The sequence below is a fragment of the Drosophila serrata genome, unplaced genomic scaffold, assembly GCF_035046125.1.
Source record: "Drosophila serrata isolate PLE 108 unplaced genomic scaffold, ASM3504612v1 contig_376, whole genome shotgun sequence".
Lineage (NCBI taxonomy): Eukaryota > Metazoa > Arthropoda > Insecta > Diptera > Drosophilidae > Drosophila > Drosophila serrata.
Genome location: NW_028257274.1, coordinates 1,009,574 through 1,024,842, shown reverse-complemented (window position 1 = coordinate 1,024,842; position 15,269 = coordinate 1,009,574). Strand labels below are relative to the sequence as shown.

General features: G+C 45.4%; 2 protein-coding genes across 3 annotated transcripts; one reads left to right on the top strand and one right to left on the bottom strand.

Annotated features, from left to right (window-relative positions):
- Positions 1-1,829: 1,829 nt before the first annotated feature.
- LOC110191036 (uncharacterized) lies at positions 1,830-11,809 on the top strand. Its single transcript, XM_020961757.2, is given in 7 exon segments — positions 1,830-2,616; positions 2,691-2,817; positions 6,915-7,304; positions 7,375-8,102; positions 8,158-8,433; positions 8,665-9,671; positions 9,673-11,809. Coding segments are annotated over 7 exon segments (4,878 nt in total). The 5' UTR covers positions 1,830-2,327; the 3' UTR covers positions 11,734-11,809.
- A 215-nt stretch (positions 11,810-12,024) lies between these two features.
- Positions 12,025-14,808, bottom strand: LOC110191038 (solute carrier family 25 member 44). 2 transcript variants are annotated; one of them, XM_020961758.2, is made up of 4 exons: positions 14,576-14,808; positions 13,276-14,192; positions 13,089-13,216; positions 12,025-12,868 (listed from the first exon to the last, which is right to left on the bottom strand). In XM_020961758.2, the coding sequence occupies exons 2-4, from the start codon at positions 13,973-13,975 to the stop codon at positions 12,677-12,679; spliced, it is 1,020 nt and encodes a 339-aa protein (XP_020817417.1). In that variant the 5' UTR covers positions 13,976-14,192; positions 14,576-14,808; the 3' UTR covers positions 12,025-12,676. The 2 variants fall into 2 exon arrangements, with proteins under 2 accessions (XP_020817417.1, XP_086695656.1); XM_086839530.1 differs by having other exon boundaries at positions 14,413-14,625.
- Between the last annotated feature and the right edge of the window lie 461 nt (positions 14,809-15,269).

Genomic DNA, 15,269 nt, shown 5'->3' with positions numbered 1-15,269 from the left:
CTGCCACTGCCCGGACTGTGAATGAAAGCCGGCGAAGAACTGGTCGCTCGCCTGGAAGTATTGGGTGCTTTTTCATCTTTATTTTTTTCTCTGTGGGTTTGGCTTTTTCACTTTTTTTCAGAGTTTGTTTTTTTTATCTTCTACTTTTTTTCGTGAAGCTGTGGCATGTCTCGGCTTTGCGGCTCGGCGTCTGTGTTTCTTTTGGCTTCTAATGGCAGCCGTGAGGTGAGAATCGATTTAGTTCGGTTTACGACGATCCAAGATACAAACGCGAAAAAGTTTCTTTTCGGTGTGTGCCGTGCCGTGCCGTGGAGTAGAAACATTGTCCAATCCATTGCCAGGAGCAGCTCCGGATTATATATATAGATATAGATATATATCAAGTCCAATTCAGGTGCTAATCACAGCAATTACCAAGTACAAATTGCTTGCAACGCTCTTAGTGGGTAAATTTCAATTTCAATTTCCGTTTTTGCGCAAAAGATCATCCAACAAATTGATTATTATTAATGGCCCGAATGCCACAGTTAACTAAGTGAGCGTGTCTGGAAAATTTCTCTAAGCCAGTAATTTCCTGGCTACCACCTGGCGGTGGGTGGGTGGTTGAGGAGGTGGAGGTGGTGGAGCTTGGACCCTTGCTCGAGGAAGAGGAAAAATGGCATTATGCAAGCTTTCCAGCCTAATTGCATAATTTTTGGATGAAAAATTAAACACTCCATTTGCAGGCACAAAAAAAAAGCCTTAAAGTGGCCGTGGAAAAGGGGTTTGTTTTTCAGGAAAAACTCTGCATATTATTAACTCAAAGAAATAACTTTTCAAGGCAGTTAAATATTTAATAAGGGATATATTTTAGGAACGTTGCAGAGAAAATTAAATATATAAAGTTAATATTATTATTTACATTTTTAACTCATGTTAGTACATTAAACTTTACCAGTATACAATTTTTTAATGAATAACAAAACTTTTTTTGCAAGTATTTTAGCATTTTTAAATAAATGCACATTATCTATTAATTTTGAGTTTTAAACTCTCATTACGAGAAGCTTATTGAACATTACTTGGGGTTAAATATTTTAATGAGCAATAACTACTTAAAGACTACATTTATTCGTAAGAAACTTCTAGTAACAAGAATTAGTGTAAAACTTACTTTTTTTTGTGTAAAGTGTCTTAAACTTTATTTGGGGTTAATGTTTAAATGAACAACAAAAACCACGTATTGTTAAAAATGTATTGTTATTTAATCTAACAAAAATAGAATAGTTAATTGATTTATTGTATTTTATAACGTTATAAATACCTCTCTAGTTAATCCCATAATAAGCACCAACAACAACCAACTATTATGAGACCCAAGTATAAATTGTTGGTAGTTTTTTACCATAAATAATTGTTTACATCAAACTTTGCCACTCTGGTTGCCTGTTATGCAGTCATGGGAGCAAATAGGGTACCTTGTCTGGCATCCAATTAAGGAAACCATATACAAAAGTTTTAAGAAAAGGAAAACAAATAGAGCAATTAAAGAAAAGCAGAGAATTTCCTCTTATCTAGTGTCTTGGAATGCAAAGAATTTATTTAAGAGCTTAGCTTCCTACCATGCACTTGATCAATGAATATATCAACTCTTTGCTAAAAAGCGTATTAATTTAATAACAAGTAAAGCTAAAATCACTCGGCCAAAGCCGACACAAAATGAAATTAATAAAAAAACTGAAGAAAAAGTGCCGAGTATAAAATCAACAAAAACAAAGTAAAAAAAAAACAGTAAATCAAGACAGGAAAAAAGAATAATGTGGTTAGGCGATAATAAGTTGCAGTTGAAGTTTTTTTCTTATTATTATTGTAATTAGCTGTGGGCAGCTTAACAAAAAAAAAAAAAAAGAAAAATACATTAAATAACAGCGCGTTTTTGATGTTATAGTTTTTTTGCTGATGTAATCACATTGCTTGAATCACGAAGGAAGCCAAGTCAACCATTATGCATCACTTTATAGACGACCCAAAGCGACGTAACTTTATTGATAATTGCCATTAATTGGCCCCGTTTATTGAGTCAACCTGATATTTTCGCCACCTCTTAACGCCCTCAAGGTGGATAAAGCCATTTATGATTTATAGCTATGGCAATAGTTAACCGTTTTGAATATTAGTAGAAATTATAGTTATCATAACCCTTATAGTACGACACTCTTTCCCCTTTGTATTTTCTTGGGAAATCCGAAATCCTTTGATTTAGGACCGCCACTCGTCACATTCATGGTATAACCTTTGCTTGCTCTGAACTTGACAGCGAATAAACCCTTCCAGAAGTCGCCGGTGGAATGTTGCAGCCATCACAGCTGCTCCTGGTGGCCTGCCTGCTGCTCCTTCTGTTGCACTTGGAGAATGTCAGCGGTAAGCCGCCCACCAAGGAGCTGCCTCGCCCACTGATTCCGCTGCAGGAGGAACAGGAGCAGGAGCTGGACTCCAAGACAGCATTCCAGGGTCAGCGAAATGGACGCTCACAGCGTCCCACCTTGATGGATGTGGCCTTGCAGCAAAGCGTGCGCCAGGGATTGGATGCCATGGCCGACTTGTACGGTCGCATTCAGCCGGAGATGCTTCGGAATGGTGGGTACTAGTGTTTCCACTATCATAGAGCCATGATTCAAATCCACGAAAATCTCGAAAATACCTCGCAAAAGGTCAAACCCTGCAGGACAATCATCCGGCTGCAATGCTTTCCCGCTTCAATGCCCCAACCACGGACTCGGAACGCCGGGAGATGGCTGCCTATGCCACCATAGCAGCAGCCAAGGCCTTTCGGAAAAAGTAAGTTTGGCGTGGGAGGGGAATCCATGTGGGTGGTGGAATCGGGTCATATATGTGTGAATGTGGGTGCATAGAGAGTGTGTGTGGCGGGTCATGAGTTCATCAGCCGCAAATATCTTTGTGGCTATGACATATGAAAAAAGTTATTGGGCAAAGAGAGGCGCATGATTAAAAATCAGAGTGGGTACGTGGGGAGATCGGGGAAATACTGGAAAGTTCTGGAAAAATGGGGAAAATCGTTATTTATATATCAGTTTAAAACAAGAGTTATAAGTCAACTAAATGTGTATGCTGGGTAATAAGTCAATATTCATGAATAAATTATAATTAAGTAAAGTTGTTAACTTTGATTATACGTTTGTAGATATCCCTAAGATGAATTGCTGTATCACTTTATATTATAAATAAGTAATGGGGTCCATGGCAAGGAAGGTATTAATTGGAAAATGAATGCTTAGCTAGCACAGTGTATTCCAAAACTAGGCATGACCTGTTCTATAACATTTATATATATATATGTATGTATGTATATAAAATAATTATCATGGTCAAGACTTACCTTGGTTATCCCTTTTCGTCATTGCTGAATTCCTTCTAGTGCAAAGTTATATTCTTGCTGATCATCGTATTAAGCTTCTTCCGGGTTATCCAAATGTATTGCATTCACCGGGTGATATTTTTGGGGTCAAAATGTAATCACTATCACTATCACTATAGATGTAAACACTAGGGAGGCCGCCGACAGAATGAGGTCAGCGCAAAGCCCGTCCCTGTATTTATAGTCTCCGAGTAAAGAGAACAGAGAATAACAGAGCGAGAGAGGGAGGTATCTCTAGAGATAAGCAGAGCAGAGCAGAGCAGAGCAGAGCAGAGAAGAGCAGAGCAGAGAAGAGCAGAGCAGAGCAGAGAAGAGCAGAGCGTAACAGACATCCCTAGGAATACAGAGGGAGCGACAAACAGCGGGATAGAGTAACAGAGAGAGAGAGAGAGAGTTATTATTTGTTTTCAAACTATTTCCGATCGTTCCAATGGCAGCTATATAATATTCATAGTTGTATTTTATTTATAAAAAAATCTTAAACTAAACCAGCTATGCAAATCTATCAAATCTATAAAAATCTCTCAGTAAATATGGAAAAGTTAATGAATGTCATTTGTTACTCTTTGAGCCACCCTCGGTGGAGCACCCGCAACCACTTATACCTTACTCTTGAGTTTCTGGCCGCTGGCAATCTAATGCAAAAACGAGCATACAACCGGGTATTCCATGGAAAAAAAAATAAAGAAATAACTGACGGAAAAGACAATGACAACAATGTAAGCAATATTATTGAGTGGAGGATGCTGTGGCCCCCTCCTCATACGTTCCTGCCTTCTGCCAACACTTACCGCTGGCAACTTTCTCGCTTGATTAACGAGTTCTACGGCATCCATGGTAGCCAACGCTGGCAGAGCTAATGAGTTGGAGTTGCGATTGGAATGGAATGAACTGGTCAGGCCTCAAGTGGAAGTGAACCCACCTCCGCCTCATCCTCCATCTCATCCCCCGGGTTGTGGCAAAAATAATCTTAGCCAAAAAACGATGGGCGTCCCACTGTGATTGTTCATGACTAAGAGTCAACTTTCACTTTGACATTGAAATGCTGGATAATTGGCAGACAAGCGAGGCCAAAACCAATACCAGATTGGGCCAAGGAATGCGCTGAGCGAAGGTGAATTAAAGCTGCCCGGGTTAAATGACCTCTTTGGTCGGACTCAGCCGGAAATGGCAGACGCCACCAACTTCCACTCCAACTTCCACTCCAGCTCCAACTCCAACTCCATCTCCATCTCCAACTTGAACCACGCCATTTCCATTTCCATCTCCATTTGCAGTTTTTCCAGTTTTTCCGCTGGCAGAGTTTTCACTTTTCACAACGGGTTGTCTTTGTGGATTTTCCACACACAAATAACAAACGAAAAGCGCATTAAAGCCGAGAACTTTCACCCGGCCGAAAAAGGCCATTTACTCAGGTGTGTGAGCGTCGTCACTCAGGTGCAATGAGCTCTGACCGAACCGAATGCAAAGCTGGTCGTGGCAGCCCGAATCGTATTTACGTAATTTACGTACAATCAATGGGCCAAAACGCGGCGACATCGTACCAATCAGACAATTGCCAGACAAAAGATGGTCATTAATGGGAAATGCTTTCGGCCAAGCAGCCAGCCACAATCAAATTACGAAATGGCCAGCAGCCAGCGGCCAACATGTTTGGTTTAATTAAATATCAACAGAAATGTCCAGAGTCAATCAGTGAGAGGAGAGTGGAGAGCAGAGATGATGATCAGCTCGTTAATGGTGCCAAAAAAGTAGCATTTAGCCAAATTAGAAGCCAAAGAAAGCGACAGCGGCAGAGCTAGAAAAATTATATACAAAGAAATACCCACGCCAGCTGAGAGGGGAGGCTTCAATAGCTTCAGCTTCAACTTCAGCTTCAGATTGGCCATTCGCAATTTGATTACATCAAGAGACGACGACGACGACAACAAAAACAGCGAAAGGCAAAGCTTTTTGCGACTCCGACTGATATGCGAAGAAAGAAGCTGAAACCAAAGCTGAAACTGAAACACAAACATGGGGCGACTTTCGTTTTCTACCAGCCAAGTCAAGTCAAGTCGAGCCAAGTCAGGCCAGGCCAACAAATTCGGCCTGAAGCTCCTCTCATTTTTATACGAAAGTTTTGTATTGTATTGTAATTTTGTTTCTACTGTTTCGACGGAGGGCATTGAACCCTCGTCTGCGGCCAACGCTGCGGCTGCGCTTTTTTTTCTCCATATTGCGTATACGCAGCGTGAACCCAAGGCAAAGGGTGCTCTCCTTTAAAAAACAATGCTTAATAAATAAATAATAGGCACTTTGAGCAATGACAAGCGATGCTGCTACAAAGCCTGGGAAAATATATACTATATTTTCCACTTTCACCTGTAGGAAAAACTGGAAAAACATGCCGAAACAATTATACACTTGTGCTATGCGCATCCCCCGGGGGCAATTGAAAATAGCCTTCAATCAAAGCTAATTTTCCTTGCAGATGCGTGAGAGGAAAAGTGAAAACGACTAGAAGATAGATTGATTGGAAGATCGCAGGAAATTATAGACCAGGCAGGAAGTTTGTCGAGACAAGAGAAAGCTGATTCGCAGATTGCGAGTTTTCAATCTAGATTGGAATTATGATTTTATCTGTTTATAGGGGAAAGAGTTAGGCTTGGGAAAAGCTAAGATATAGGATTTAATTTTATATATGATCTTGTTTAGCTGAAAAACTAAGCTGCAAAAGATAATGGAATTCACTCTATATGTTTATGAAAACATTGCGTGTTGATTAAGACGAGATACACATCTTAAAACAGATATTCATATATTCAAGACCTATTTTATTTATTACAGAAAGTTTTTTTTATGCTTAAAGGAAAGATTTTCAAAAATTACTTACTGTACATTATTTTAATTCTGCCTTTAATATGGTCCTTTCAACTTTAAAATCCTCTCAAAAAGTGACCCTATATCTCAGATATTTGCTTACTCATAAAGAGATGCACTCCAGTATCCCAAGTTAGGCATATTTCATGACCGAGTCATTATACCCCTTGGGATTAAAACGAAATGAAAATTGACAACAAAAAAAATAAAAAATAAAACTAAAAAAGAGTTGCTAATAATCGCGGCAAATGGAAAGCAAAAGCGGGGTGAATTAAAGCCAGCGGCGGGCTTGCTCACTGCTCACTGCTCACTGATTTCTCATGCGTTTTCCCGCCACAATCTCACACCTGCAAGCACACTCACACCAGGCCATCACTACCACCACCACCACCTGGTGGATCCCACTTGGAGCGAACTCGTTTCCACCAAACTCTGATTCCGTGCGGAGTTGCGAGCGTTTTATAAATAGAAGCCGGCGGCTTGAGCAGTCGGCACTCGAACTCGAAATTTGAGCGCTGCCATGTCGGCCACATTCAAACCGCTGGATGCGGGCTGAGGGTTGTCCTGGCTCCGTCCTGGTCCACCCTCTGCCCGCCATCCGGCCGTTTTTATCTCCATCTAACCCTGGGTATCACAGCTTCCAGCATATCGATGAGCTGGCCCGCCAATCGCACACGCAACGCATCTCGTTGCGTCGGACAGCCTTGGAGGGTCTGTGTCCACCGCGGGATCCGCCGCCGTGTAAGCCAGCCTCGGAGCGGTATCGTACCCATGATGGCACCTGCAACAACAAGCGGCGTCCCAGGTGGGGTGCTGCCCAGATGCCCTTCAATCGATTCCTTCCGCCGGAGTACGGAGATGGCGTGGACACTGTAAGGAGTTCCGCCGATGGCAGCACTTTGTCCTCATCGCGATTCGTGAGTTTGCTGGTCCATGGAGCTAGGGAAGGTGAGGCGCCGCTTACCCTGATGATAGCTCAGTGGGGACAGCTGCTGGATCACGACATGACCTCAACGGCACAGCCACGGTAAGTATCTATTTAACAAATCCAAATTTATGTTTTCCATAATTTCTTACCCTTATCTTTATCCTGGTAGCTCTATCAACGGCTCCATTCCCAGTTGCTGTGGGGGTAAGGACTTCCATCCAGCCTGCTTCCCTATAAAGGTGCCCCTGGATGATCCCTGGCTGGCGCCTCTTAAAGTGCGCTGCCTGGAGTTTCTGCGCTCGGCTCCAGCCCAGAGACGGGACTGTGTGCTGTCCTGGCGGGAACAGACCAACCAGGTGACCTCCTACATCGATGCCTCTCCCATTTATTCGAACAGTGCCAAGACCTCAGATAATGCAAGAGTCTTCCGTCATGGACTCCTCATCTATGGTCGTGGAGATCCCGCCGATGATGTGTGCCAGCGGGGTGCCATAGCCACCAAATGTATAAGGTCAGGAGATGGTAGAAGTGGAGAGCAGCCGGGTCTGCTGGCCATGCATCATGTCTGGGTGGGTGAACACAACCGAATTGCCATGGAGCTGAGCGAACTGAATCCGCACTGGAGCGATGAGAAGGTATACCAGGAGACGCGTCGCATTGTGGGTGCCATGTTCCAGCACATAACCTTCCGGGAGTTCCTGCCCGTCATTCTGGGCAGAGAGGTGGCCAAGCTTTTCGATCTGGACCTGCTGCCCTCGGGCTACTACGAACGGTATAGTTCCAAGGTGAATCCCACGGTGGCCAATGCCTTTGCTGCCGCCGCCTTTCGCTTTGGTCACTCGCTGGTCCAGAATTCCTACACGAGATGCGATCGTCACCATAATGTGATCAACAACAGTGAGTTTTGAGGGTCATCTATGCAGTGTTTCCTCCTAATATTTCCCATTTCCAGATGTCAGTCTGCACGAGGAGTTCCAACGCGGTGATATTGGCTCGGCAGGGTCACTCCATCGCCTCTTGCGTGGTTTGGCCTCCCAGCGTGCTCTGAAAAGGGATGAGTTTATCACACCTGAGCTGACCAATCACCTCTTCCAGACACCGGGCTTTCCCTTTGGCCTCGACCTGGCTGCCATTAACATTCAGAGGGGACGGGATCATGGGATTGCCCCTTACAGTTCTTGGAGAGTGCCCTGTGGTCTCAGCCCCATACACAGCTGGGATGACTTTGGTAAGATCACGTTGAGGTGTTTTCATAGCCTCAACTTTCCTCACTTGATTAACGCATTAACACCAATTAAGTTATTACACACCTCGAGGGAAATCACTTTCTTTAAGCGACAAAAAATATCTCTTTGATAATTATGAAGTTATATAATAATAGAAGCACGTTTGTCTGAAGAAAGCGCTTTGATTTTATCATAAAATTAATCATAGTTGAAAATCCTTCTCTCTTCCCCAGCTAACGTGGTTGGTCCGGAGTCGGCTAAGCGTATTGGCCACGCCTATCGCAGCGTCCATGACATCGATCTCTTTGTGGGCGGCATCGCTGAGCGTCCTGTGGTGGGCGGCCTGGTGGGTCCAACCTTTGCCTGCATCATTGCCCAGCAGTTCAGCAATGCCAGGCGGGGAGATCGTTTCTGGTACGAGAACGGTGGCTTCGAGAGCTCCTTCACACCAGCCCAGCTGCACTCGCTGCGACGTGTGTCCCTGGCTCAGGTCCTCTGCCGAACGGTGGGCGGTGGCACACTCCAACCCCATGTGTTCATCCCAGCAGAGTTCGAGGACAACGAGCGACAGAGTTGTGGAGTGGGCAGCCTGACGCCCATCGATCTGAGCCCTTGGCTGGAGCAAGATCCCTTCCACAATCAACAGGTGCCAGAGCAGGTATTCAACATGGGACAGCCGGAACTGGGCTCCGTGCAGGTCCTCAAGGAGGACAAGGCGGGCTTCTCGAACCGTGTGAGACCCACTAAGCCTCAGGTGGAACTTAACGCCAACTCCGGCACTGGTTTCCATCGGCCCACCAATGGCAGTCCCTCCAAAGTTAGCGACAAACTTGACCTCAAACGCAAGACTGTGACCACTACCAACAAGAACAGCAACAGTAACAACAACCGACAGACTACTCGCAAACCAGTGACTGGTGTCAACAACAAACTGGACAAATCCCCAAAGATCACCATCAACCTAAAGACCGTGAATGTACGCAGGCCAGAGGGATCGGCTCCCAAGAGACGTGTGGTCATCAACAATGTGCCCGTAGAACTGCGAAGCTCAGGTGGTAATGCTACCGATACGGAGACTGGGACAGGAACCTTGACTGAAGAAGACGAGGACAATGAAAATGAGTTTGTAGATGAAGAAGTAGAAGACATGGAGGAAGTACCAGAGTTGAGGACTAGCCAGGAGACAAGACAGACTAACTCAAACCAAACTGACACTACTACAAGAACTACCAAAGAGGAATTCCACTCTTGAACAAAGTACAGATATCCCTATGACCGAGCGACGTGACTCTAGAAAACTGGAAACCCAACAGGAGACGAAAACCCTAGACTCCCGACTATTACACCTTCAACGCAATCGTACCAGCACCCTTTCGGTACTCCAGACCAGCTCCACAGCCAGTTTGGGGCGATCCACGCGACTGACCAAGGCACCCAAGACAAATAAGCCGACCAAGCGGGGCGTCGAACTCAGACAATACCAGAACAGACCGCTCTACGAGAGACCCCAGAAGGTGGTGGTCAACGGACCGAACGCCGACCAGTATGAGATCGAGATCAACATACGACAGACGAACAAGAGCCCCGGCTCGCGACCCTCGATGACGGACTACTCGGAGTACACGACGGTTCACAAACCGTACTATGAAACGAACTATGCACCGCACTATGTGGACTATGCGAGCACGACTCCCGTTCCTCTGCCGAGCTATGGTTACCACCAGCCCCTGGCCGAGGTGAGCACTCAGGGACAGAGGACGAAGCCACCGACTATTATATACCTGAACGACAACGACGACAGACGAACCACGACCCGAGCACCGAACATCTTTCAAAACTTTTTGACCTTTGCCACGAACAGTTTTAATCCCCTGGGGAACCGACGACCAATGCCCACGACTCCTTCGCCCATCTCCCAGAGCCACAAGGAACAGCGTCCCACCTTTGAGAACAATGTTGTTCATAGTCCCATCAGCATAGCTGGGAACTCGCACATACTGACCGGATCCTCCTCCTATTCCCCACGACCGTCTTCAGTGCACTCCTATCCGGTGTCCACCAGCTCCCAGATAGGTGCCAATCCCGCTTCCGGTTTTCTGCATGCCTCCAGCAGCGCCGTGAGCGCTGGAAACTTTGGCAGCATCTCTGGAGTGGCTAGTGCCAATGGTGCGGACAGCACCTTTAGCTTCAATATACGACCACGACCTAGCCAGGAGTTGAGTTCAGCTGTGAGTTCCTATCCGAGACCGCAGCAGAGCCAGGGGGGTGTAGTTGGAGGATCCTATGGCCTGGTTGGGCCACCTTCCTACAGACCAGACTACCCGCCAGCACACAGTGAACTATACTACGACAGAGAACTGAGCACGGACAGAAATCCCAGTCCGTTCTCGGGCTCCAGTTCGAGTTCGATCTACAGACCACAGACACAACTGCAGACTTTCTACGGACGGACACCGGAAGTCAAGGAGGCGGCCAACGGCAGCAACGAACTGACTCAGACCGAACACAAACTCTACCTACAGGACTATGACTATGTGAGCAGAACCCTCTCGAACCTGACCACGGACGAAAGCAACCCGACTCCAGATGAAGAAGACTACAACTACGACGAGGACTTACCTAGCAACGACCTGGACAAGACAGAGACCCGGAAGGAGACGGACCCATCGGAAATGTCCACCAAAAAGTTTGACAAGGACGGCTACATGAGACCCCAACTGATGCGCGACTCGACCATCCTCAACTCGACTGGGACGAACGTGACCTCTCTAGACGACAACTACGTAATGCCCATGCTGGCAAACAAGACGCAGACGAGCTACGTGACCGAGGTACCCAAGCCAATGCTGTCCACCTCCAGCCGGACTGTGACGAACAGTAAGGTTACCGTCTTTCCCGACAGTCTGGGCAAGCAGCTGGGCAACGACATACTGGCGGACGAGACGGAAGACTATGACGAACGCAACTCGGAGGCACGCCAGAAGGCTCAGAGGCTCAAGCAGCTCGCGAGTGTGGCATTCGCACCGATCACAGTACTGACCAAACCGGACAGACCCGACAACTGGGTGATCTACAACAAGGCCAGTGAGGAGCCACCGCTGCCGCAGCCACCGATCATCAAATCAAATGATGTGGCACCCACCGGCGAAGTGCCCACGCCCATCAAGAACTTTAATAATGCCTGGCGGAAGCAGGATCTGAAGGCAGCTCAGCCGGAAACGACGCCGGTTACCATCACAGCCAAGCTAGAGGATGTGTCGACAATATCAACAACCACTGTGGCAGCAGCGGAGAGTAACTAGAAATGCCAAATTAGATAACTTATTTATTTTATTTATATAGTAAAATCACGAATTAAAGTCCAACTATCAATTATTACCCCAACTGTGGTTTTAATAGGAACTCAACTAGGGTTTAATAAAGCTTCAATTAAAGTTGGGATACGAACCAATCTCAACGGATTTCAACTTGAATACTAACTAGTTTCAGCACATTTGAACGAGGACACTATTATAGCGACCACTCTTTGTAGAATCTGTAGAATCTTTTTTCAGATTCTGCAGATCTTCATCAGTTAGTTTTGTGCGCAGGACTTTTCATAGTTTCACTGTGCCAAAAATGTAACAATTCTTGGTTTGTACTTTATTACAATGCAGACTAAAGCTAGGTTTATCCATTCAGAGAACACAGACACAGAATGCTTAACATAAGTATATAAGGGGGAACCCTGTTTCGATATTAATTTCTAATTCGGCATGTCCAGTTGCTGTGGCTAATTAGTAGTGTAAAGTTAATGGGGTTACCAATATAAACAACAGTATTATCAACATCATCATCAATTACGTACTAGTACAAGTACCATTATATGTATAATAAATTATGCTTGTCACACCAATCGGCCTCTATGCGTGTAAGGTATAAAATGACTAAGTATAACAAAAATAATGTACACTTTAAGCTACAACACTTTGGTGTATTTGCAAATTGAACTGCTGCCACGTTGCTTATACATCCAAGCAAGCAAATTGAAACGTTCTGCTAAAAGTACATCGTCGGAGCGTCTGCTATCCATGCCTCCATAATTCGCTATCGATGGTAATTCAACTATCTAACCTGTGCTACACCTCCTCCTTTTATTTACAATCTTGGGCGAAACTCCTCCTTGTTTGGTGGTTCTCAGTACGTCGCTTAAATGCAGTTTTGAGTTGGTTTCAGTTTGGCTGGGGGATTGTGCGTATACGCTTTTCACCAGCGAATCTGGTGCTTGTACTGCTCGTCCACGGCAATGCGCTTGATGGTCTCGTAGCCTAGGATAATGCTGAATGAGAAGGCCGCCGACTGCACCAGGCGGGCGGACAGGCCCTTAAAGAAGCAGTTCAACTTCTCCTCCCGCCAAAGTTCCCGGAAAGCGACGCTCATCGAGTCCAAACGATGAACCTGGGGGAAGACATGATAATATAGATTAAGTACTGTGAATGACAAGCACATGCTCTGCCTAAGATAAGAGCACTCGGAGCTCGAGCCCCTGACAATTACGTATGAGCTAATAAGAATTGCAAAGCAGCAATTCATGATTTTGACGACATACGACAAATTCTTGTTTGAAAAATTTAGGGTTAATTGATTTCGAGAATTCTAAGCACATCTTAAAACTTACCTGCAAACGGGCGCGAACTATATCTAATGGATTTGTTAATATTGTCGTTGTGAAGCCGCCCAGGCTGCCGGCCACGCACTGGATGAACAAATGTGATACCCAAATGGGGCAGATGCGGCACAGTTCGTCTGCGGATAGAGCCAAAATTAAATTAATCTAATCGCAGTAATGCGAGCACCAGACTTACCCTGATAGAGGTGATAGAAGGCCCACCACATGGCAGAGTTAGGTACGTAGGCCATTAGGCTGGCGGTGTAGCCACGGTAGAAGCCCCGGAATCCGTCGCGCCGCATTATCTCCCTGCCAATATCCATGGAGATGTGCAGGCGACTCCGGCCGGGCCACGATTTAATACCCAACGGATTGATATCGCCCTTAGAGCCGGCATGCGCCGACATTCCCAGCACCATGGCGTGTTGCGATATCACGTCGAAAGGAACTATGATGGTTTGGCCAACCAGAGAGGCGCAGCCTCCGCCAAGGAGCGCTTTCACTCGATGACCGGCACCCATATCGTTGAGCACGTGGCGCACACCCTCGTAGGTGCTGATGTAGAAGACACCGGATACGATCTGCACCGAGGATATCCAGAAGCCGCGATACAAGCCGGGCACGCCTTCGGAGCGGTAGATCTTCATGGCACAGTCCACCATGCCCTTGTAGACATCGCTTTTGTGCTGCACCTGCAGCTGCGTCTTGATCACCGTCAGCGGGAAGAGGCAGCAGCGCACCGAGAAGGAGCTTAGCATGGAGAGCGGAAAGAACTTGGTCTTATTCATCATGTTCCACTCGATGGTGCGTATGTAGGAGGATCCGTCGACACTGCTGCTAGAGTTGGCACCACCGCCGGAGGCCACCGAAAGGTGGGCACCGCTGGTTTCCGTCATCGCTAGCTGTTGTCGTCTACGGTCGGATGATAAGTGCGTCCTCCACCGAGGGGCACTGGCATGCGTGGAACTGAGGTGGTGCTGGCTCCCTTCACAGCCTCCCTTTCATGTGGCGCTGGCGCTGGCTCTGGAGGCATTCGACCTGCATGACTCGCCTTAAAGATCGCTCGTTCTTCCTTTGTGCTGATCTGCTTTGTCGTGTCCGCTTGATCTTTATCTGCGACAAACAAAAACATATAATTAGAGGGCATTGACGCACGAAAATCATTGCGAAGGCCCCAAGGTCGTCCAACTGCGGATACGGAAGGCTTTTACGGCTGGCCACGACCTTTGCCCATCATCCGCCAGGGCCAGTCCGGAAGTCCGCCCGGCAATCCAGCTATCTAATCTCGGCGCCTCGTTCGCCAGCGAGTTGTTATTATATAATGCGCAGACACCTGACTGAGTGGCCTCGGCCTTCACTCCCCGTTCTCCACCAACAACACTCGTGGACGTAAACAAACTCTTTGTCACTGATTTTCACGTCCAGGGATTCCTTCCACTTGGGGCGGGTATTGACCTCCTTTCACAGAACACTTGGTTGTCGCGGGTGCCACTCACCTACGCCAGTTTAGTTGTTTTGATAATTGGTTTGTGCATATCACATAATAAATTAGGGTTGTTGTAATATCAAAATATCAATATATCGATATTTTTCTTAAAATGATATATTTAAATCGTGATATTTTGTTTTGCCAAATATCGATGTTGCGATATTTTATATGAAATTTTACATCTTACATGTCTAGATAAAATAAAATTCATTAACCAATGTGCTCTCATCACGACGTAAAGAGCGCAAATTAACAAATTCTCGAATGTTTAATATTTTGCTTATTTGGAATAGAATCTCTAGATGGTAATAACCTGGCAGCACTGGTGGTGCTTGGGTTTTAGTGTTGCCAGATGGCTTGATAAAGTCGATTGTAAAGTCGATTGCTTATCGAATTTGAATTTAAACAGAAGCTTATTTGTGTACCTAAATGTAAATTAAACACTTTTTTAATGTTTCTATTATACATTTTAACTAATTGGTTTTTGTTTCTCCTTTAAAGATCTTATTAGGCCTTATTTTTCCATATTTGTATTACTGTTTATAAAGACTTAAAATAAAAAAAAGACATTTATATATAGAATTTCAATACTTAAGATTTACAATAAAGAAAATACGTTGTGAAGTGTACTTAATTATTAATTGATTGTAAATGTTGCATATTTAAAAAACCTTAATATACCTATACGTTATAATATATGC